The 24,044-nt window shown below is 39.5% G+C and overlaps 1 protein-coding gene across 5 annotated transcripts in view; it reads right to left on the bottom strand.

The window, feature by feature from the left end:
• Positions 1–6,873: 6,873 nt before the first annotated feature.
• Positions 6,874–24,044, bottom strand: part of PRTFDC1 (phosphoribosyl transferase domain containing 1) — a 49,640-nt gene continuing 32,469 nt past the window's right edge. For 2 of the 5 annotated variants that reach the window (XM_075492644.1, XM_075492646.1), the window contains 5 exons: positions 12,885–12,902; positions 11,360–11,442; positions 10,898–10,944; positions 8,830–8,906; positions 6,874–8,194 (listed from right to left, as the gene is read on the bottom strand). In XM_075492644.1, coding sequence (XP_075348759.1) covers positions 8,147–8,194; positions 8,830–8,906; positions 10,898–10,944; positions 11,360–11,442; positions 12,885–12,902 — 273 coding nt within the window. In that variant the 3' untranslated portion in view covers positions 6,874–8,146. Of the gene's footprint in view, positions 8,195–8,829; positions 8,907–10,113; positions 10,231–10,897; positions 10,945–11,359; positions 11,443–12,884; positions 12,903–24,044 lie in introns of all 5 variants that reach the window. The other 3 variants (XM_075492645.1, XM_075492647.1, XR_012774146.1) reach the window with 2 other exon arrangements.

Raw genomic sequence — 24,044 nt, 5'->3', positions numbered from 1 at the left:
CCCAGCCCTTCCAAAAACAGCAGGGTAAAACGCCACTGTCCCTGTCCCGGTTCAGCCCAGGTGTGTTACCCCATAGGCCTAGCCGATACCGAGTACTTTGTGGCCACTCCCGCAATACACATAATAATTTTACATGGTTTAGTGCTTCGGCTGGGGAAGGGTTTCTCTTAGCAAATTAGGGTGGATGATGCAGAGGTTCTGTCTGCTCTGCCAGGATAATGGCTGCGTTCAGACATGGATGAAACTATGGCTTTAGGCAGACCAGGTTTGGCCCTGAAGAGCCTCAAGGAAGAAAGCTCTGGCATTTATGAGCAGGTGAACTACAAAGCCGAAACAAGCAGCTGTGCTCCGTGTTGATTGTTATGAACCATAAACAAGATTTTATATTCTACTCTTTTTTTTCTTACTAGAAATGGGACTCGTAAGTTTTTATTATGAACTTTGGAAAGTCTACGTAATGATGGCTGAGAACAGCTATGGCATGCCTTTCTCTCCTCAGGTAATGAAGATTTACCTCAACAGCCGTGACTCCACGTTGGTGAATGAAGGTTTGGTGAGCCTTACCACGAGCTGCACGACTGCATTTCCACACTATTTAGTAATGTATTAAACGTTGCACCAAAAATTTAAATTCTTGTAGTTAACAATAGTATTAGCATTCCTATTTTTAGGCTGGTGCCGATATACTAAAAGAGGCTAAAGGACTGTTTGGAATAACATTCACATTGAAAATGATACTATTTTCATGCGTACACCTATACTAACTAAAAACTGTGGCTCCGACCTTGCTAAGAGTTGGTAGGGGCTTACCCTGGGGCGTGTGAGCAGTTGTGTTCAGTTGGTCTGTGCTTCTCTGTACGAATGGGGCCCGTACGCTATGGCGTTGGTTTGCTATTCAAATACAGAGAACACACACTCCTTCTTGAGTAGCTTTGTATACAGTTTTCACAACCTATTTTGACTTCACAAAACGCTGTTGTCCTTCTGCATAAAATAATTTACGTCTCAGAGACTGCTGAAGTTGAGACAGTCTAAACACAGTTTAAGGGATGGAAAATAACCCCGGTAAGTCTGCGCCCGACCAAAGACTTCAGATCAGCCTGGGGCAGTGCCATGACGTGCCTTGACTTCCTTCTTCCCTTCTGCACAGGAAATGTGTTCTTGTATTTGACTCTTTTTTCTATAAATAAATGGAACATAATCAGGAAAACACTTGCTAGCTTTGGACTCCAGCTTGTGACCCGTGGGGGGAAAATATCAAAATATTTTGCGGCATATTTTGGCTAGGGTGCTGCAAGATATGGCTGAGGCCTGACAGAATCAACTGTGTGCCAGACCTGACCTGGATAAACCCTCTTCTGTGCTTGTCTGAGCACTGGAGCTAGAAACACTGCAGCAAAGCAGGATGTTTGTTGTGCTGATTTGCGTCTCAATAGCCGGATTCCTCCTCCAGCCGCAACTGCTGCCTAAGCTCCGGGAGCAAATGAAACCACGCTGGGCGATGGTGGTGGCACACGGAGTCCTCTCTCCATGCCTCGCAAGCCAGCTAGCTTCTCCACTCTGATACTTTGGACACAAACCAGAGATTTTTTTTCCCTTTAAATTACATATTTGCTACTTTTCTTAAAATCTCCCATGAAAGACCAGTAACTGCCACCCAATAGAGTGTCTCAGCGGCTCATGGGGTTTGTTTTCTCTACGGGTTGCGAACTCACCGGTGTTTGTGCCAGGTCTCCAGATCATCCTTCACCTTGCTCCCAGCACCTGCTGAGCTTGTAAATTGGTTCCTGCCCAACAGGGACTAAGAGGAGCTGGGAGAAATGGAAATAAAGATCTAAGGAATAGGGCAAAGCCTGAGATGGGAAGACCTAAAAACTTCAGAAAATAAGACAGAGAGAGTGTTAGTAGCAACACTGAGATCCATTCAGATGGAGTAACATAGGTGTCTAATGTGGTTGATTAAGACACAGATTCAGATTGACTTTACAGAGCTGTGATTGCCTCATACACAGCTAGGCAAAATAGTACGGGAAGTTTAAATTGGGTGTTTGTAGTTAAAAGCTTGAGTGCAGTCAATAGCATCATGTTATTATGTGAAATGCCTTCTGGAGGAAGATAAACAATTTCAGTTTATTATGGTTTTCTCTCCCATATGGCACAAATGGGCCCAGGACCAAACTGGCTCTCAGCAGAAATCCTTCCATCTCTGCACTCATTCAGCAGGTCATATTTAACTGATTTTAATACCCTTCCTGTACACTCACTGGTGGATCCATTCCAATCAATACTCTACAGTTAAAGTTTTTAAGGACACTTCATTTTTTACCCTCCTTGACTCTTCTGCTGCTCATGCTACTGTTGAATATTCCTTTTTATCTGGTCTGCTCTTTGTCTCTCTGTGCTATTTTTTATGCTGAGCTATTAATTCCAAAAGCTAAATTTTGAGCCTCATTCCAAATTCCCTAAGAAAAAGCAGAAACACTACTTTAATAATTCTTATGAAAACCCAAACAAATAAATCAATTAAACAACACTTGCATGATTCAGAAAGACAAAGAGATGTTCATGCCCACATCAAAGAATGGCACAATTGTACTTGCCTCTCCCTTTTATTCTGGTACCTCCTGTTTTCATTCCAAGTTATATTATTGCATGTTTTCCCAGTCTATCCACATTAGGCAAGAAACATATTTTCAAAGCTACATAATCACTGAAGGATGCAGCTAGGCACCCACCCAAGCAGGTGAAATCCCATAAAATTTTCTTGGATGCTTAAGCACCTTCGAAAATCTGCCCCTGAATGTTTCAGAATAAGGACTTATCTTTCCTGGAAAACAACAAATGTTTGTGAGTGTCATTAAAAACTACAGGACTGGCAAGAATTTGGTTAAAAGACACCAGGATAGAACACAACATAAAAATAGGGTGTAACTGGAGAAAAGCAATCTGAAGAAGAGAGATTAATACTTCTAATAGTTTAGGAAAATGGAAAATTACTGACAAAAGGCACTTCGAGATAACACTTTTCTGGCATTGCTTCCAAAACATCTTAGCTGAATTCCAATGTTTTTCTATGCAAATTCAATAGCTATGAAGACATAACATGTATCTTCCAGCAATAGAGTTGTCCCTTGTATAACCTCAAGACTTAACGGTGCTGACAGATGTACAAAGCTTTACTAACAGGAGGACCAATGGCTTTTGGAACATGTGTAGTAATGATTTAATGTAATGAAATTTTACGTCATGATTAGAAATGAGATTTTCTTACCATTATCAGAGGCCCAATCACGCAGATCTAAGAGAGACTGCTGGATCACAATACTACAAGTCATTTTTGTCTCTTTCTGCTACAGAAAAAAGGGGAAATCTTTCCTGCCCCTCCTGAAACAACCTAAAGGTCAGCCTTTGAATGGCATCCAAACCTTCTTCTCTCTTAGTACTACAAATAAATTGCTGTACTCCAAACTCCAGTAGTTTGTCAGTAGTTCATTGCTCTGTGCAGCAGCAGAAGGAAGAAGGCATGACAGCAAAGTATTTAACTAACTGAGTCTAAGTTTCAGCAGATTTGGAACCCCCTTTGTGTTCCAAACCAACCACTGGCAACAGTGAAGGGTTCAGCTGTGGATACACCTGTGTTCCCGTGAGGGTACAAAGAAACCAAGCAGTAGTTAATCGACAGAAAGGAAGGTAGTGTCAGCCAGTACTTCATGGCAGAGCACAAGTAAGTATCTGAACTACAGATGACAACCTTCAAGGGGCTTACAGAGCCTCACCCACAACTGATGTCTTCTTTTTCCCTTCTAAAAAATACCAGGCGTTCTCTGCGTTTTCTGCAAAATAAATGACAACCTTTCTTCAATATGTTAGCACTCCCTTCTCTAGTTTGGTTATCTTTCCCCTCCTGTAATTTATGATAAGGGCAGAACATTGCTCTTTCTTAACAAAGAATTATCCTTTTAACACCACAAAATAATCCCACGGTATAGTTTATGGCTTGTGATCAACCTTTTCTAGCTGCCACGTGTTGTTGCGGTGTTCCTCGCTGCTCGGAATATCCCTGGCAAACACAGCAGCCGTTCCCTGGTGGTACAAACGCTACAAGTCCAGCTACTGGGAGAGCTGGATGTGGCTGACTTCCCAGAGGAAGGCATATAGCATTAAATGAACAACTGTGAAAGGTGTATGAAATTAGGGTGAAAGCTTTTATTTTCCCTCCGCTTTATTTTCATTTTGTTGAGAGGATGGGTAAAGTACCTGACGCTCTGCTGCTCTCACCTACCAGGTTTCAAATGGGGACCGCTGATCGAAGCACAGAAAGAGGTTAGGACTCACCCTCCTCACCCTCTTGGGTTATCTTGTGCTCTCCAGCGAGTACTGCCAGAGGGAACTTTTAGGAGACTGAACTGAGGCGACACCCCCCCCCCCTACATTAACTTACATGTGTAAATTCCTCCCTCCAATCTAAGGAGAAAAAGAAATTAAGATACCTTTGACAGTATACTTAGATATTGCATTCATCTCAGGTGTTTATATGTAGACTATCAGAGTTTTTGGAAAACATTTAAAAAAGTAAAAGAAGGGAAAAACATTCCCAAATGTGATGGTTTTACAAGAGGGCAAGGATCCCGCTATCTCTTGCTGTGCTACCCTGTAATGTTTTTCTTTTGAGATTCTCATTTTTAAATGAAACTAAAAATTAAAGTTTTCTAGGTAGCTAGAATCAATTAGTCTGCATGTGTAACAAGTTTGATTGAAATAGGGGTTTTCACTGCTATTTTATCTGAGAAAATCAGAATGCAAACATATGCAGAGAAGCTGATTTGGCCTTTATCTTCTTCAGCATAAAGAAATATTAAAATTTAAAACTCCAATATTTTTATTGAAATAAATGTTATTCTCACCACAGAGCAATAATGTTGGCTCATGCTAGAAGTACATCTCCAAGTTAAGCATTTTACTGTGTATAAACTGTGATGATTTGACTCTTTCACAGATCAGAAACTGTTCTGCAGCTGAATATCACACACAATATTGTATTTTGGGGGGAAACATTGGAATTTTACATTATAGAAATTCATTAGTAAAACTTGGAGGATTAACATAATATGGTCAGGAAATATAACACTAACAATAAGCAATCAAAAAACCAGACACTATTTTCTACTTTGTTCAACTATAAAGACAAGAATGCAGCAGCTAATTGAATTGAAAAAATATTTTAATTACAGACCTTTTAGACTATTTAAATTATATTGCTTAAGCAGAAACTACTAGATACTCAGACCATATCTATAGTTGGTAACACGAAATCCTAAATGATAGTCAGTTAACCAAGTTGCAGGAATTATTCTTCCTACTTTGGCTTTCTCTCCAGAAAATCACTTTCAGATATTTTGGAATTGGACCAGATGTAAGCATGAATGAACTGAATAAAGTCTAAAACCTGCTGGCTGCTAAACATTTATGTAACTTTAAACCAAATTACTGCCCATGTTAATTCGTATTCAACAGGTAGGGAAAGGATGCTGGTGCTAAGAGTGCATGAGAAGAAGAACTGAGATAAAAACGGATGCCCACCAAACACATAAACGTGATGTCCAGAAAAATAACAGATTGTAAAGAACATCCTCACTTCTTCAGTAACAGATGTTGCTGAACTGATTAAAAAAAAAATACATTGCTTTGTGGGTCATAGGGTGCAACCACAACTGAAAAAATGTTTAGTGGCCGTTTAGTCAAAGGAATGGAATCAACACTATTATTGAACCAGGAGACAGCTACAGAAAAAAAGGTATGACGTTTTTAAACTATCTGAGCACACTGAAGAAACTAGACCCAATATTAATCAGCCATATATGCATAATTACCAGTTCCCTCAGTTACACTAATGATATTTTGGAATCTGATTATTAAAGTAATTGAAAACTAATTTTGCAGATGGAAGTGCTTCAAGCAAAGGGTAACGTGGATGGCAACTGAGACATCTGGACATGCTCAGATATATAAAGGTACAAAATTCAAATATGACATTAGAAAACCACCTCTTATTCACATTATAATTGCACATGCAAATTCACTAGTGAAATCTGCATGGTGCTTTATCACAATGTTAAAAATATGATCGCAGGAGGAAATAAAATTAGTTTGAAGAAACATTCCAGTTCTTGTTATCTTTTCTATAACTCTGGTCTTTTCCATTAAGTATGTAGATTTTAGTAATCTGAATCTTCCAGTGAAACAACTTTAACACAGTCTGAATTATGTGCATCTATATTACTTCATATTTTCACACTAATTCACTTGTTACATTTTTGTTGTTGCTGAAGGCTGATCATAGTAGCAAGGCGAATTGGATTGTGCCTTTTTAAGAAGAGAGGAAAAAAGGAAATAACCTAATGGGTCTCCTGGACTAAGCCTAAGCCTAAGCATGCCTGCCTAGGCAATGTGTCAATACTACTAAATCCAGAGAAATCAGAAGCATTAAGAAAAACTTTAACACTCTCATAAAAGAAAAAGAAATGGAACTCTTTTCCCCAGCTTCTTCCAGGGGCTGTACGGGTGTGCTTTCTTCTCTAAAACAGAAGAAAGTTTTTCTATGAGGGAAAGCTTTTCCACAGAAATCTTTAAAAATACAGGTTAAAAGAGTAAAGGAGAGAGGGCTAAAGCATTTCTCTAGCAACCACAATAATTCTTTGATCTTACTTCTTCATGCCATTAACATAATGGATTTTATGCAAATAACAATAGCTTATGAGCCACAGGATACATACATAAGGTATGTTTAAATTATCAGTTAAATGCGTATTTTTGAAGAGCTTTTACGGGATGTGCGAAATACGCTGAAGCAGGAAAATAAAAAACTGTGCAATGTAACACTTCTTCTTACCATTTCTTTATTAGTTTAAAGGAACCCAAAGCTAATAACAATCTGCCTCTTACAGTTCAGAGCAAAGCTATTGATACACAGCTACCTACTTCGCATTGGCTTCCCTCGGGAAGTTGTTGAGAACAGTTACATACAGTATAGAATTAAATTTTTCACACTTAATACAGCATGTAAATTAACAAACTTCTTCAAACATGATGTATAAGGGAAGGAAAGAATCTCTAGAGTCTACAGTATTCATGGGTTAACTTGTTTTCTATGTTTTTCCTATACATTTTTTTCTTTTTTTTTATACAAGTCTTCTCCAACATTCTCAGATCTGTATTCTTAAAGATGACAAATGGTTACAAAAAGTCTCAACTCAGACATGCTACAAAAATCAAATCATAACTGAATAATTGCCTGACTAGCATTAAACTTTTGTTCTTAATGAGGTTTAATTAAGAATATACGCACGGGAGAACACTGTTAATTTTTTTACTTGTTTGTTCCTATAGAAGTAAAAGGATACCATGCAGAAATTGACCCCTGCCTAGCATTGTTTTCTCAATTAAAATTCAGCACATTAAATAGGTTAGATCTATGGCTACATGACATACCAAAACCATGACATCTTCCAGGTTCAGATCACCAGTGTCTTGCAAAGGTTCGTTTTGTACCAGCACTCTAGTTCAGTGCATTCTGAGAGTTAAAACGTCTGTTTGGAAGAGGCAGTAATGAACTGCCAGAAATGTATTACCGTACAACATACAGCTTCAGCTGAAACTTTTGAGTTGTGGAATCAAATCAAAATAATGTTTTCAATTTGGCAGCAGCATATCTGACCAAGACTAAAGGGATGCTGAAGTCAATACAATTCTATAAAATAAACTTCACGCACAGAATGGCACTTTTGAATGATCTCACACAACACAGTGAAATACATGAATTGTAATGGGTAGAATGATGGACTGAATGAAGAAAACATGCATTCACAATGAGACTTGAGGCAGACAAATTATTTGTCAAAAGGCATCTTATGCGGTAATTTTAATACTTAAAAAAGGTAGGCTCTTTCAAAGCCCTCTACTTCACATTTTAGATAAGAGCTCTCACTTCTGTAAATTTTAATCAGTATCTCTAGAGTAAACCCCTTATTATACTGAGTTGACAGAAACACTAGTCAGTTGAACCGCTCTTCTGGGAGATGCTTGAGGGAGTGTAGTCAAATTTCTGCTTCACTGAGCTTACAAATCTTCAGGTGAGGATGTTACTGCTTCAGACTCTGTATTTTGCTTTGCCATGATCATTGATAACACATATGTGCTGAAAAAAATATAACACTGATTGCAACAGCATAGTTGATTACATCATTAATTATTAACAAATTGTTCAGAAATACTTTTGCTTGACCGATCTAGTGATCTTGTAATTACCCCTTCCTTTCCAGAGACCTCGAATTGAATTCTGATTTCACTTTCTAGCTACAGCAAGTTTTCCCACTTGCAATTCCCAGCTTTGAGGTCCAGCCCTGGGAGTACCACAGGAAGCAAAGGCAAGGCTTGCACCTTTTTTCCATCATTATCTTGCTGAGAAAAGGGGCAGGCAACATGGCAGCAAAGTCCAAACTTCTCTGAACTGTAGCTGTTTTTCACTTCTTACTGCTGCCTCTGCACATACTGGGAATGGTGGACCTGTGAAGTCCGAGGCTCACAGAAGATGGAAGCATAGCAGAGGTACAACTTCTGCTCTTAGGGGGAAGAGATGGGGAGGAACCGTTCACAGCGCTGAGCAGTGACTCCTTTGGATTATTTGAGGTTTTGCAGGGAGTTCTACACTCACTGAAAGGATCCCAACCATGACATTAAGGCCCCAGGGAGGAGGCAAATTATGGGGTATTTAAGAAGCCCTGGAAAAGTAAAACAGTAACTTTTTTAACTATTTCTTTTTAAGAAACTTACGTTTAGATCTCTGAAGTGCTCGTTGTAGTCTAAGGCATAACCTACCACAAATAAATCTGGAATTTCAAATCCGTAATCTGTATTGAGACAAGTAACAAACACCATCAATACAAGATCAGTGGCAATTATATAGCCCTTAAATTCATGTGTTGGTTCTCTGACAAGCAAACTATAGATATATGTAGTCAGTTGCGGTTATGGTACTTTTGACTCTGAGACATCAAGGTCAGCAGTAGCCTGATACCCGGTTCCCGCTCATAGACTATTTGTGACAGGCATGTGAATAGTCAGTGGAGTGCAGGAGAGTTGTGTACAATTATCAGTGGCACAATGGATATATTGCGGAAGGAAGCCAAAATCAGAGCTGAAAAATTCTGCCTACATTTGGAAGCTCCATTGGTATACGTGTGTGATGACATCTGTCCAGTATCACGCTAACGATGAAAAAAAGGTATGATTTTAATTCAGAAGTAACTGTCAGAGATTTATATATTTTCTTCTGAGAAGAGCAAAACCTATTTTGCATATTATGCTACCAAAACATGTCAAATGCTTCTTAAATTAAAGCCCCAACCTTATGAAGACTCATGCACATGCTTAACAAAGTAAATGCACGCAGTGTAGCTGAATCATACCACTCACACACTTCAAGCTAAGCATAGGCATGTATCTTTTTGAGTGTGAAGGTCTGTGCAGTATCAGCACTATATGAAACAAGTTAGACTCTTTCCGAATTGTTCACTAAGTAACTAGAGAAAAACACAACCTTATGGACACAAAAATAGGTCAGCATAAAAAATTTTACAGGTATTCAAGCAAGCAATTTATTCAATTGTTAAAAATTGTGGGTAATCAACACTTTGGAATCATAAATTTGGGTAAGTTAGCAAATGACACAGCACTGTCAGTGATTTACAAGAGTGATCTCTGATGTTTTATAAAATTCATCACAGTATGAATAAACAAGGATAAAACCAGTTTCATTTTACAAGTTGTTACATAAAAATATTAAGCTACCCTTCATGAAGTAATTTTGTTGTATTTTTTATATGTTTAACATTAGTGAATGCAGCTGAATATATACTTTAATTTACTGGATTAAATTCTAAATGTTAAAAATACCACTGTATAAAAAGTTGTACAACAAAATGTTTGGGTCACAGTTCAGATTATTGGGCTAAAACCGCAGGGCCATGCTCAACATGGAGTAACTTTTGCTTCATGAACTTTCCCTCTCTCCCACATCCCAAATCAAGACCCTTCATGCTGCCTCCTGGTACTCACCTGCCTACTCTCCTTCTACCCTCCTCCCCAGCTCAGCTGACCAGAGCCTTCTTCAGTAGCAAATACTGGTCGATCTCTTCTAGATGGATCTATTCTTTTCAGTATTTAGCCACATACCTGTTATTACATCATTTATTCTAACATGACAATAGCTTGGTATAGCTCCATTTAGGGCTTCATCATAGCACAGTACAAGTACCAATAATTCAGACAGAAGTGGTGCTGGTGTGACACAAACAGAGCAGCAGGAGGAAGTTTAAAAAGACCAATTTATCTTTTGCTTTTGGGGGGGTGGGATTTAATTATAATATCATTGTTTACCCTTTAAACAACAATACTTTTCAAAAAATAAGAAAAAGTGTTATTCTGTTATAAAAATGTAAAACTTGTGAATAACTAGGTTACAATAAAACACCTTTCTGGTTCACATGGAATCCTGTAGCTCCTCCAGAGAGATGCAGTGAAGAAGCAAAAGGAAGGAATGGACTTTCTCTTCTGTATGTTTGTCAGAGACAGAAGATAAAACACTCACCTTTCATGGATAAAATTAAACCCTTTCATAACTTCCCTATAAAGTTAGTACTCTGCCGAAAACATCATACTATAAGGAGGCTAGGCTTTCCAAACCACAATTATACAAATCCTTCCATTGCATCCCATAGTCCCATTGACAACTGATATTTTACAATGCTTCTAGCAGTCCATAGAATGATGTGAAAGGCAAGTGGTAGAATAGTGGTAACTTCTTATACTGTCAAGTACAGATTTTCACAACAACACTTACAATCTGGTCTGTACCCATCAGGTCGAGATGTTCTTTTCACCAACAAACTGTAATTAAAAACAAAATAAACCTCATGTAAATCTAGATATTTACCTGAATAACACGCATAAAAACTATTCCCTTTATCAAAAAACTTCCGAGACATGTGAATCACTGTTCTCGTTCTGCTTCTCCTCCCAACAACCTCCCGATGGCAGGGAAGAGATGGGTGTGTTCCCCTTCAAAGTCCATCAGTGCCAGTCTTGAAATGGCTGAAGGGTCATTGCCACTGCAGAACAATACAAAAGCATTTCCTCTCCTTCCCTCCACCCTCCTCTTAGGGACTCAGGCAGCTCCTCTGCAGAGCTCCCCATGCGATACTGCAGCATCGAATTAAAGCAGGATCTCGGAATGGGAACCTCCACTGGAAAATATGTTGGGCTAGACTAATTAATTACTAAGTTTTGTGATCGTTTTACTCACCTTGCCACTTTAATCATTTTTGGCTTGTATTTTTCTATATTATTAAGCAGAACCTTCATAGTCCTTCCAGTTCCAACAATATCCTTACAAAACATGAAAAACAGAATAAGTAAAAAACAAAAAAAAGCTGAAAAGAGGAAATCTGGACAATGACTGAGCCGTTCCACCTTCTTATTTTGTGGAAATGATGTGTTTTTCCCAGTGTATTGTAAGCTACATTCAAAAAAGGTTATAACTGAGCTCACGCTCTTTGAAGCAAGCACTTTCTACTCATAAAATAATCAGTTAAAGTACTATCCACTTCCTCTTGAAAATAGCTGTTTCTAGTACTTGGGATGTAACATGGGACTGGAGATTGCTCTACTGGGCACTGCAAGGATGCAGGGATCCTACTTTTCATATTATGCTCAAGACTACAGTATGTCAGCATCTCTCCATGTCAGGGCTAAATCTGCCCTATTCGTTGTTTTATTAGTCCAGTACAAATGAGTATTCTCCAGAGCTGCTGTACCCAACCTGATCTGTGTGAGACCAGTAGATACCCGGCTACAAAACTGACCATGACATGGAGAGCAGCTGTTGATCCTGAACTCTGTGGGTGTGCATTTTTCATTAGCAACACCTTGTCTCTGCTCCCCAGCTATCTAATAGCATTAACAAAATTTGCTGCGGACGTTTTTCATTTCTGTTACAGCAGTTAGCATTAGCAAATACGGAGCTCCTAGCAGCTATTCAGGTAAGAAGCCATCTCTGTGCCTGATGACTTTTTTTCCCTCCTTTGCTAAGAAAAGACATTCCAACATTTATACATTTCCTTCATTACACTGTCCAGCTTACTTCCCACACAAGCAGACGTGGCCTGAAATGCCAGTCAGATCCTCACCTGCTCTCTAACTGTCCCAGTTGCATTTCCATTTTAGAAGAGAATCACCTGCGTTAATTAAGAGAGAATTTGCAGCACCAGTGAGGTGACGCATTCTTTTCCTCTACAGCTGAACACTGTCGATTTACATCAGCAACATATCTGTGATGGGCCCTCCCCAGGGGACACTGCAGGATGCAATGCTAACGAGCAGGAACTTGAGAGAATGACTGACATTCTCAACCAGCGTGTGAACAACCCTGAAGTTGTAAAGCATGTGCAAGGCTATGCTGCTATTTCAAAGTCATGCAACTGAGGAGCGCAGGGCATCACTGCAGTTGATTCGCTGTCCTCCAAGGAACAGAACAACTTGCAGAACAGGAGTTGATGAAACCACAGAAAGAACAAATCAAATGACGCAGAAACAAAGACTCCTTGGTATCACAAGGCAGAGTACCAATTAGAGCGGCAGCAATGTAGTTTGATCCATCATGCAATTGCAAAAAGACTGAGAGGTCATTAAGCAAATCAAGCCCTCTCCCTCTTCACCACCTCCCAGCTAAAGAAGTGTAAACACAGATGGGTTTTAGAAACTGAAAACACAATTCCGACTTGACTCTGTGACTTCATCTAAGTACAATATGACATAAACACCCAACTTACCTCCACAATTAGAACATTCTGAAAAAAACAAACAAAAAGGAACACAATTACACAATATTCACAAGCTAAAAGAAACAAACGTTTGAAAAAGTGAAATGAAGATAGATAGGTCCATGTGCATACGTACAACACGGTAGGACACAAGGATTTTCCTGTTTCATTTTTGTGCCCTGAAAAAGAGCCAGCCATAAGATAAAGCCCTGCAGTCAGGGGCTATGACTTTACTCAGCTCTGTCTAGATTATCCTCTTTGTGCAAGAACGGATGTAGCTTCAGAAAATAAAATTAGATGGAAGAAATCCAAAAGGGATGAGCTTCATTTCAGTGTGTCTAGCCATGTACTACAGTGTACTCTGTAGTTCACTAAAATACTATTTCCAATGTTAATATGAGACTACAGCAATAATATCCTTACTCTGAAATAAATGCTCCTTGCCCCCGCCCCCCACAAACTTCACGGTAAAGGATTACAGGCCAAGTTGTACCACCCATTCTTGTACTGTGAAGCACCCTCTTTCTCTTCAAATACTGCTGCTGAAATCAGTAGTATTACTTGAGGAGAAGGGGAGTGGTCCAGTCAAGAGCAGTGATGTCAAGCCTTATGAGAGTATGATCACACAGGCAGATCTTTTTGCTGAAATGGTTCATCACTGTTCCAGGAATCACAATATCTAAGGTGACTTCTGTTCTTCTATTAAAAGCAATAATAAGGAGTAATGTCCTTATTAGAAGAAATAAAAATGTATTTATTAGTGGGCATCATCACATGCATGTTCAAAGGGATGGACTCTTACAATCTTGCATTAAGATCTACTTTCTGAGGTGAAACCTGCAATAGCAGGAGGAAAGTTACTTCACAAATACACAAATCTATCCATCTATCTATATATCTTACATGCATGTGCACATTGTATGTCCCACAAAATGTTGAGACAGATAGTTTCATATCCATGCAGTATTCACCAGACTAGCTTACATTCCACTTCCTTTCTGTCAGGCTTGTTGGCTTTGCTACATCCATAACATGGAGACTGTCTAACTTCCCTTTCCATCACAGAATCGCAAGGTTGAGAGTTCCAAGAAAGACTCAAACACCATGGAGAAGGAGTGTGTGAAGAGAGTGTGCTCATAAACAGCACACCTTTGACAGTTTCATTAACTGATATGTAATTCTTTTTTTAATCTTCAAAACAGAAATTATTAATATAGATTATCCATATTTATATTCATACTGCAGTTCCTCCCAACAATCACAGTGCTTGGTAGGGAGACACAGCATGCTTCCTGCATCAACCACTGCAGAAACATGTTACCACACTGTATTATACCTGGGTGCTTCTGAAATGGCAAAACACTTGGTAAAGGTGTGGAGGGAACTCCCAGTAGTAGTTCAGCAGATGTCAGCAATGGAGATATCACTCAAGAAAGCCACTAATTTAGACTGAGCTCCAGTGGAATGTGTATTAATCTTGGAGGGTGGCTCCTTTTTGGTGTTTTCATAACAGGTTTCACTGGTGGTTATCCTGCTTGGCACTCCTGACTTTCCAACTCTCAGCTGCTGACACAGACAACTCTGGATCTGAAAGACCTAGTCCTGTGGAGGTAAAAAGTCAAAGGCGCCTTAACAACAAAAGTCCAAAGAGACACCCTGCCTCTAGAAATTTCTTCCTTCAAGAAAAAATGGAAGTATGTCAGTCCTCTAGATAAGATGAAGAAACCAAAACCATGTTCAGGAGAAGCTTATGACAGGTGTGCAAGGACACATTTTCTTGAAGGAAGCCATTTGGATCGAAGAAGAGTTTGGCTCTCGTCTGGCTTTGGATGAAGTCATAACTAGGAAAAACATTTCCAAAGACTAGCCCAGGACACCTGGGTCTGAGGCATAAGCAAATCACTTGATTCAGTCAGTGGACACCTGAAGATTATGTGCAGGAGTAATGGTTTAACCATCCCCCAGGGAACTTGCACAGCTTGTGATACATGTAAATATTTTTGTGTGTATATATACATACACACCCATACATATAAATATATATGATATAGGGAGAGAGCAGAAGAGTTGACAAGGAAAGAACCGCACCAGAACTGAAGACGAAAATGAACTCCTTTAGTACCAGCAAAGAGTCCAGGATGACTGCAAGTGGCACCTGGTAAGAGAGGCTGACCTGACATCAGCCTGACATCCTGCCCCGTTCTGCCAGTTTCGTGCATCTCTTGCTGCTCTTCATACTGTTGACAAGAACTTTCCTCCCAAAGGAAAAGCACAGATCTTCTAGTGACAAGAGCTATCCAGCCCCTATGGCATGAGATGGGACATACCAAAACTGACATGGCAGAGGGCTGCAAAGTCTTGCATTAGCATAATGTGTCAGGGTGCAGCAAAGGCTGGTTGCTCCCAGAGCGAAGGGCAGCCATGAGCCGAGTGCAATAACACGGCTGGCAGTGCAGGGGCCCCGCCAGCCAGGGCCCAGCCCCACAGTGCCCCAACGAGGTGAGCGGGCAGACCTGAGACTTGTTCAACCAAGAGTGCCTATCATCAGGTGAGTTCATGGTGACGAGGCAGATCTGAGGTCAAGCTGGGATGTCAATCCACAGGTTGGGATCAGGTCCAGTGAGAGTAACCATGATCAAACACAGCCCACTGATCTCCAGGCAGGTCCGTAGTGATGAGACAGGTCTGAGGTTAAACTGCGAAGTCAGTCCGTGAGTTAGGGTCTCGATCAACATCTGTAGTAACATACAGGCATGGCTGTAGCTGAGCTGAAGATTGGTACCCATACAGCATAGCTCAGGCATAGACTAGCAGCCCAGGGTTGAGCTGAACTGAGGCTCCTGTGCCCACCGGTGTGGGTACGCCCCAAGTGACACAGGTCATGGCCATTAAGGCCTATGAATGCACACAGGGCTGTAACAGATTGAGAGAAAAGCATAGTCCTGGGACATTTCGTTGATAGACAAATATGTTTCTTTGCTACCACAGCTGCTTCAGCTATCCTATCATGAGCAGCAATAGGGATTCTCTTGCTTACTCGCAAGTGGAAATCATAAAATTAGACAGAATGAGGGGACAGCAGCCCCCCTAGCCATGGAATCGGAATGAAACCAATAGGGAGGAGCAGACCTTACTAATTAACTTGTGAGAAAAAAATTGTAGACATTAATAGAAAATGGGGCTGAGGAGACCATGAAAGGTCATCAAGACTATTCTGTTGGCCCGAAGAATCAACTTAAAACTATCCCTCACAGATACCTGATCTACCTGTTCTTGAACATGATGAGGACTTCAGAACCTCCCCAGGCAATGTGTCTCAGTGCCTCATTATCTAAGAGCAAAAATACAGTTAGAAAACTTCTGTTGCTATTTGACCTGAACTTGTTTTGCAGTGGACATAGAAAAAGCTTTATTTTCTTCTCTTTTTAACTTCTTCTATATTTGAAGACAGATGTATTTCCTCAGTTTCCTCTTCTTCAGATTAACCAACACCTATTTATTCAACATTTTCTCACAAGTTATATTTTCTAGCTTTCTGATCATTCTTTTGTTCTCCTCTGGAACCTGTCAGGTTGGTCAGAATCCTTCTCCAGTTGTGGTATTCCAAACCAGAGAGAAGCCCTTTCCAGTGTCAAGAAGAATAAAAGAAGCACTTTGTATGCTCTACAAATAATCCTGCTTTCTATATATTCCAGTACAACAGTTACATCTTTTATAAAGGTATGCTGTTGTCTCATGTGCAACTTGTGATCCACCTATCATCTCCAGGTCGGAACTGTTGCTTAGTCAGTCCTTCCTCACTTGCACTTATGCAAAAGATTACTTTCCATATAAACACAGAAGTTAGTATTCATCTTTATTGTCATTACATGTCATTCTTTGAACCAAATTCTTCAAATAATTTCTTAAGATCATAATACTATCTTGTAGTATTTTTCCAGGTAGTATCACTAGCATTAAATGCTAATGCCATCTTTAAAAAAATTAATTAAATATTGTATAGTCCCTGGAGAATGTGCTTTAATGCATCAAGTCTGACAGTGAAGCATAATTAACTGTTTCTTGAGAACAGCTTTCCAACCAGTTATACTGTCTAATAGAAATTTAATCTTGTCTACATTTCCTTATCACAAATGACTCATATGAAGGAAAGAAGATTAACATGGATCCAGACATGCCTGAAGGGTTTGTCTGGCCACAAGACTGATAGTCACCTGCGCGTGACTTCAGCTGAAACGTAAGATCCCATATTTATTGACTAACTTGAGAAGGAAGGATATTGGTGGACCCTGAAATTGTCTGACCAGCATTCTGTTATTCTTTCCTCTTCTCCTCAGAGTCAAGGAGTCCCACAGTTGCAAATGATATGCATTGGGATATTTGGTCCTTTGAAGGTCCCTTTAATCAGGCAGTTGTCTAGGTCAGGAAACACAGATTCTGCTTTGTATTATGCACATTCTCATTATTTCCAAAACATGATGAGGATTTTCTGTGCTATGGAGAAATCTTGTATGTAAGGACTTTGTAGTGGAAAAGCGACTATAAAATATTTAGATATGAAAACGTTCTGTATATATAAATAAGCAGGCATCCTGATCATTGAGAGTTATGCATTAATCCCTGTTTTGATTAGGCAGGGTTACTGTGACTAAAGTCATCATAGTTTTGCTTATGACTGAAGGCATTCAAAATGGTTTGCCATCCTCTGGTACCAGAAACCATCTCCTACAAAAACGACATAATGTGTTGGGAAACTGTATTGCTACCTATCCCCTACCTTTCTCCTGTTGAAGCAGGCTACTGATAGAAGGATTCCAGAAAAGGGATGGCATAGCAGAGTAGTAAAGGAACAAACTGCCAAGAAATGTTTTGATATACAATATCCAAGACTAGATAGTGGTGATGTGTAACTAGAACTGGTTGAAATAAATTAGCTTATCCTTGAGCAGATGGATAGAAGGAGATAAAAGAAGAATGCAATGGATACAACAAATTGGTACATTATCAGTAATGTCACCATCATCCTAAAAGCCCAGCTGGCTGCATCCAGCGTATCTTGTGAAAGGTCACAGTTATGTGAGAGACCTTATTCAACTTCACCATGAAATCCACCAGTGAGCTGGTGGGCAGGAGACTGATGAAACTCACCAGCTTGTGGTGCTACAGCAGTAACTGATAGCTGGACAAACAATAGGAAGCTAAAGGACGCTGAAGAAAATATCTTTTTTCAAGTATATGTGTTTGAAGCTCCTGGAACATAGACCAAAACTGTTTTGTCCTTTCAGATATATCTGAGGCAATTGAAGAGGAGGAAACCACATGAAAAGAAAAGTGATCCAGCCTTCTGGCATGCATTTGATATTTTCTGTCTATTTTTGGAGCTTGGAGAACAGGAAATAGGAATATTTACTGACATGTTGACTAGACTGAAGATGGCTTAATTTCTGAGTAGAGCCATCTTCACCAATACAATCTGTGAAGTATGTCCAGAAATCTAATAACGGTGCTAATAGATCCTATAGTGAGACAGAGAACAGTCAGTTTTCTAATATATGTCCTGGAAAGATTTCTTACATAGTCCAAATAAAGAACGGGCGGTGGCTCAACTCTCAGAGACTGAAACACCTTTCTACTGAGTTGTTGCAAGAGAATCAGCAGCTTTCATTCCTGATGGGTCAGAGGGATGGTTGGGAGCTGATAGATATGGATGACTGTGATTCATCCTGTGTTTACAGCTGTTTCTACCAGGTAGCTGGCAGGAAGTAGGCTGGTGCAAGACAGAATCATAGAATCATAGAATATCTCAAGTTGGAAGGGACCCATAAGGATCATCGAGTCCAACTCCCTGCTCCTCACAGGACTACCTAAACTAAATCATATGACTAAGAGCATTGTCCAGATACCCCTTGAACTCTGACAGGCTTGGTGCCATGCCCTGGGGAGCCTGTTCCAGTGACCAACCACCCTCTCAGTGAAGAACCTTTTCCTAATGTCCAGTCTGAACTTCCCCTGATGCAGCTTCATTCCATTTCCTCGTGTCCTATCGCTGGTCACCAGAGAGAAGAGATCAGCAGCTCCCCCTCCGCTGCCCGCCTTGAGGAAGGTGTAGACTGCGATGAGGGCACCCCTCAGCCTTCTCTTCTCCAAGCTGAACAAACCAAGTGACCTCAGCTGCTCCTCGTAAGTCTTGCCCTCAAGACCTTTCACCATCTTCGTCGCCCTCCTCTGGACACACTCTAGTAGTTCGATATCCTTCTTATATTGAGGTGCCCAAAACTGTACACAGTACGCACCAGTGCAGTGTAGAGTGGGACAATCACCTCCCTCGACCAGCTAGCTATGCTGTGCTCGATGCACCCCAGGACACGGTCGGCCCTTTTGGCTGCCAGGGCACACTGTTGACTCATATTCAACTTGCCATCAACCCAAACCCCCAGATGTCTTTCTGCGGGGCTGCTTTCCAGCCTCTCCTCCCCCAGTTTGTACGTATAACCAGGATTACCCCGTCCCAGGTGGAGAATCCGGCACTTGCTCTTGTTAAATTTCATACGGTTGGTGATTGCCCAGCTCTCTAGCCTATCCAGATCTCTCTGTAAGGCCCCTCTACCCTTGAGGGAGTCCACAGCTCCTCCTGGTTTAGTGTCATTGGCAAAGTTACTTAATGTACATTCGATTCCTGCATTTATAAAAACATTAAAGAGCACTGGCCCTACAACTGTACTCTAACCGTGTTTTTAAATGCAAAAGGGTGCTGCGAAGTTTAAAATTCTCCAGTTTTGAGTGATCAGGGTGCGCACAAGTTGTGACTCTGCACATGGACACTTGCACTGAGCAGAAATAATATTTGTGGTGTGAACTGGATCTACACAAAAATAAAATTTGTGCTCTCATATCCTTTTTTAGACAGTAGTAGAAATGGTTCATAGAAGCATGTCTTGGGACATCTGGAAAAAGCAGGTTTTTGACAAGATTAGTACTATGTAAAATGAAGAAGAAATAATTTCTAATCCCTGCATTCCATGTGAATTTGTCTCTCATGTTAGAGACACATTTTCACTTCTATAATAAATGTCAATGTATCTGTGAATTTTAAAATTTTTAATAATGGACCGGAAACCTGCAAAAATTGAAAATCTGTAGTTTACTGCTTTTCAAAGCCACATGAGCTTATATATGGCAAAAAAGTAGGTTGTTATTACTATACACGTAAGAAAAATCCTGACTTGTAATAAGCTGAAAAATACTCTGGCACTGAGTCAATACATTTCTATCATTTACCTTCCCACAGGTCAGTAATACATGGAACAATGTCAGCTAACAAGACCAAGCAGAGTAATGAGATCATGTATGCCTCCTGCCTGACAGTAGTAAGTGCTATGGAAACTATTTTTCACCTTCCTGGAAAGAATAACAATTTTTTATAGATTTTGATTTTATGTTCCATTTAGAAGACTGATTTCAAAGGACAAATTGCTATGAAATAGCAGTGCTTTGAAATTAGCACTGAGTAAGAGTTTGAGGGAAAGGCTGTCTTTGAATTCACATAAAATGTAAAATTTTAACAAGGTAAAATGCTAAGTTGCAAATTTAGAAAGGGGGCGTATTTCCTGCAAAGCAGAAACTCTACTTAAGTAATCAAATAAACAACCATACTTAATGCAATACTACAGCTAAGAGGACAAACACAGCCCTTGCATGTATAGCAAGAAAATCAGGTAGGTACACGAAGAGGGTATTTTCTCCTTAAATGTTTCAGCATAAAATCAGCAGAATAACATGCACATACATTTTTTAAAAAAAGCTGTTAAAAAAAACCCAGAAAGAACTTAAGACTGAGAAAAGAAGAATGATGTGAGACCTGGAAAAAACACCTTACAGTGAAGTAATGTTTGTAGCAGGAAGTAATAGTTTTTATTTAATTAACAGCCCAGTTCCCAGTGGGAGAACATTTTTCACAAAAGAACTTTGACCTTTCAGCCCACAGCCTCAAAGAGACCACAAAATACCTTCAACAGCTGAGCCTGGGAACAAAAATTCAGAACTGCTGTATGCACTAGAAATCATGGACTCAATAAAATACTGGCTTTACAGCACATTATAATCTTCCACTGCAGCTGACCTCCAACTCATTTATCAGTGTTCCACAGCTGATAATTTGCTCTCTTATTTTAGCTCAGAGGAATTCTTAACATTTTTATCTGCCCCTTTGGTCATATGGCAGGTGATCATGTAGGGCAATCACTTTTTTCTCCCAAATTGTCTGATTACCACATTAGGTTAAAATCAAGAGTTTCTCCCAATCTGTACTTAGCTTGAAGGTTGCTGATTCTGTTCAGACCAACAGAAGGATCTGCATGCTTGAAATTTTGTTTCTTCCAACTATATCAATTGCCTAGTATTAATTTCCTGTTATTAATTCTACCTTCAAACCTTGTCTCATCTACATCCTACAGTATGCCAGTACTTTACAGCAGGCTCCCAATGTATTAGTTTATCTAAAAGAAGCTTAAGTAATGACTGGATGATAGGCAAATATGCAACCATATGGCAATATAAATTCGATGATGGCAAGCTACTCAATCTAGTAGGCAAAGGTATTAAAAAAGGCAACAGTGAAAGGCAAAAAGCTATCCAAATTCAGAAGAGAAAATTAGGTTCACCATTTTAGCAGTGATGACAGTTGACTGTTGGTAAAACATGCCTGAAGTATGGAGGCTTCTCCATCAAGTCTTCAAATCAAAATAGTTGGTAGTTCAAAAGAGAAACTGTAGGCACAGTGAAGAAATTATCTTTTGGGACCATTCAATCTAATTACCCAGAAGTTCAGACAAGAATATAATGGTGCTTTTGGACCTTAAACTATAGGAATCTCTAAACAAAACCCTGTTTGTCATCAGGCCAAATAACTGTACTGAAAAAAAAAAAAGGAAAATTAAATTTAATGTGGCAAGATTTGCAGAAATTTTTTAGGAAGCAATTAAAAAAGGCAGATTTACCTAAGTCTTGTAAAGGTCATTAAAGGTAAGCAGGTAGCAAGGTTAAAAGAAAGAAGAAGAACTTTTTCACATGCTACTAATATGAAATTCCTTGCTATAGGATCTTGTGGGACTAGAGGTGTAACTGGAGTTACAAAGAGATGACACAGATATGGATAACAGTTCTAGCACTGAATGTATTCAAAATGATAGTCCAGATGTAATTTGGATTTTGGAAGTCTCTGCTCTTGCTGTGTTTCATATATCTTTTCCCTAATAAAATTCCAGTTGTCTGCTGTTGAAGACGTGATACAAGCCTAGACAGACCTTTCATCCTATTTAGTATGGTGGTAATGGTGGTCTTACAAGTGGAGAAAATACATGGAAATTGGGAATGATGGAAATACTTTTATCTTCGAGTCCCCATTGGTGTCCTGAGTTCCCTCCTCTCTCCTTCTTGGATAAAACTATTCTTAATCTATTTGGGAATACATGTAACATATTGTTAGTTATACCAGCTTATAAAGTATGCATGAATACACAGTTGCTGGAAAAGGTGAGTTCTTTCATACATCCAGTTCCACAGATGAAGGCATATTCGTAAAAAATACAAAAGCCTAAAAAAAAAGATACAGCCCCTTTTTACCTATCTCTATTTCTTTTTTTGGGGGGGGGAGGTGGAAGGCTACAAAATAGAGTATTTTCATTCCCTTTAGTTTAATTTCCATTCAGAAGTCTGCATTTTCAGTTAGATTATTTCTAAAGACACCTTCTTTTCATGTGTACTCCATATCATCAGAAATACGTAAATTGATAATGTGATTCTTCAAACTGAATTGTTAACAGATTATCAGCTTATTCATCACGCCTAGAGTACTTGCTTTCTTAGCATTGTATTTGAGGAACCTCAGGTACTACTGGTTAAACAAGACATTTTATGACAAGTTAGGCTTGAAGAAGCAGTGACATAGGGCTGAAGAATCATCAGCAAACAGAATTTAAACAATAACGCATCGAGTTTCAGTGAAGAGGTCCAAGGGAAGCTACAAGGACTGCTGTTAGAAGTGAAATCATTTTATGGTATGCACAGGAATGAAATCCACATATACTAACACTTCACCAAGATGTTAGAAAATAATATGAAATACTTTTGAGAAATTAGACATCTAAGTAGGAGCTTTTACAGGGTTCTAAAAAAAGGTCATGAATGTCTGATTTTAGTTTTTTCTGCTGGGCTGATCCACATCTTATGGCATTCCTGAAAGGACAGATACCATATCTCAAGAACGTTATTTTTTTAGACACTCAGTTTGGTCAGTGTCAACTACTGATGGGAGCAACTTGGTTAGTGCATTAAGAGTCTAAGTATACAGACTCCAGCTACTTAAAGTCCGTAAAACTAGTTCAGTATCTCTGAGTTAACAGAGTGGGGGACATAATGGAGGGCATGATCATATGCTCTCACTGACGTTTCGTTCTTAGAGAGCATTGTGCTGAATGCTGTACACGCATGTGTTCTGCTTGCAGCCATCTTTACAGCATGCTTCTGTTATGCATAAGAAGTAGAGCAAATTACCATAATCGATCTAAAGGTAATACAGGAATGGATCACTGTCTCCATTCTCTTATTTGAAGGAAAAAGTATAATTTTCTGATCATCTGGAATTGGAAGAGGATTTTCTGGACACAGGCGAAATCAACAGAATTATGAACACGTATGACGCAGAAGCAGGTAGACTGGGTGAGCAGATCCCATGTGAAAAATGAGATAGGAAGGCTGGGAAGTTTTCTTTGTACTTTCCTTCCTCCAGAACAGCAACAAAAAAAGAAAATAATGATGAATAGTAGAACAGAAGGAAGTGCGAAGAAAGGTGATTGACTTTGGGGAAGAAAAAAAAATAGTGTCTTTTGCTGTGGAAAAGGCAGTTAAGGATGGCAACTGTCAGAAGAGTAGACAGTATACAATTTAATTAAGAAAAAACGCAGAACAACAACCATGACTAAAGATGGCAGTTAAGTAGAGGTACTTAAGATGTGGAATGCTTCAAGACACATGAAATCAACTGTTGAAAAGATGAAAAAGGCAAGGCTGCATGTCTGATAGGAATACAGTAAGATGTAGAGATGAGTGGGGGACATGACTATTGCAGAAATGTATAGTGAATTTTGTATACCTTTACTGTCATATAAATAG

This window comes from Mycteria americana, chromosome 2 (genome assembly GCF_035582795.1).
Source record: "Mycteria americana isolate JAX WOST 10 ecotype Jacksonville Zoo and Gardens chromosome 2, USCA_MyAme_1.0, whole genome shotgun sequence".
NCBI classification, from domain to species: domain Eukaryota; kingdom Metazoa; phylum Chordata; class Aves; order Ciconiiformes; family Ciconiidae; genus Mycteria; species Mycteria americana.
This window is presented reverse-complemented; position numbering and strand designations above follow the sequence as displayed.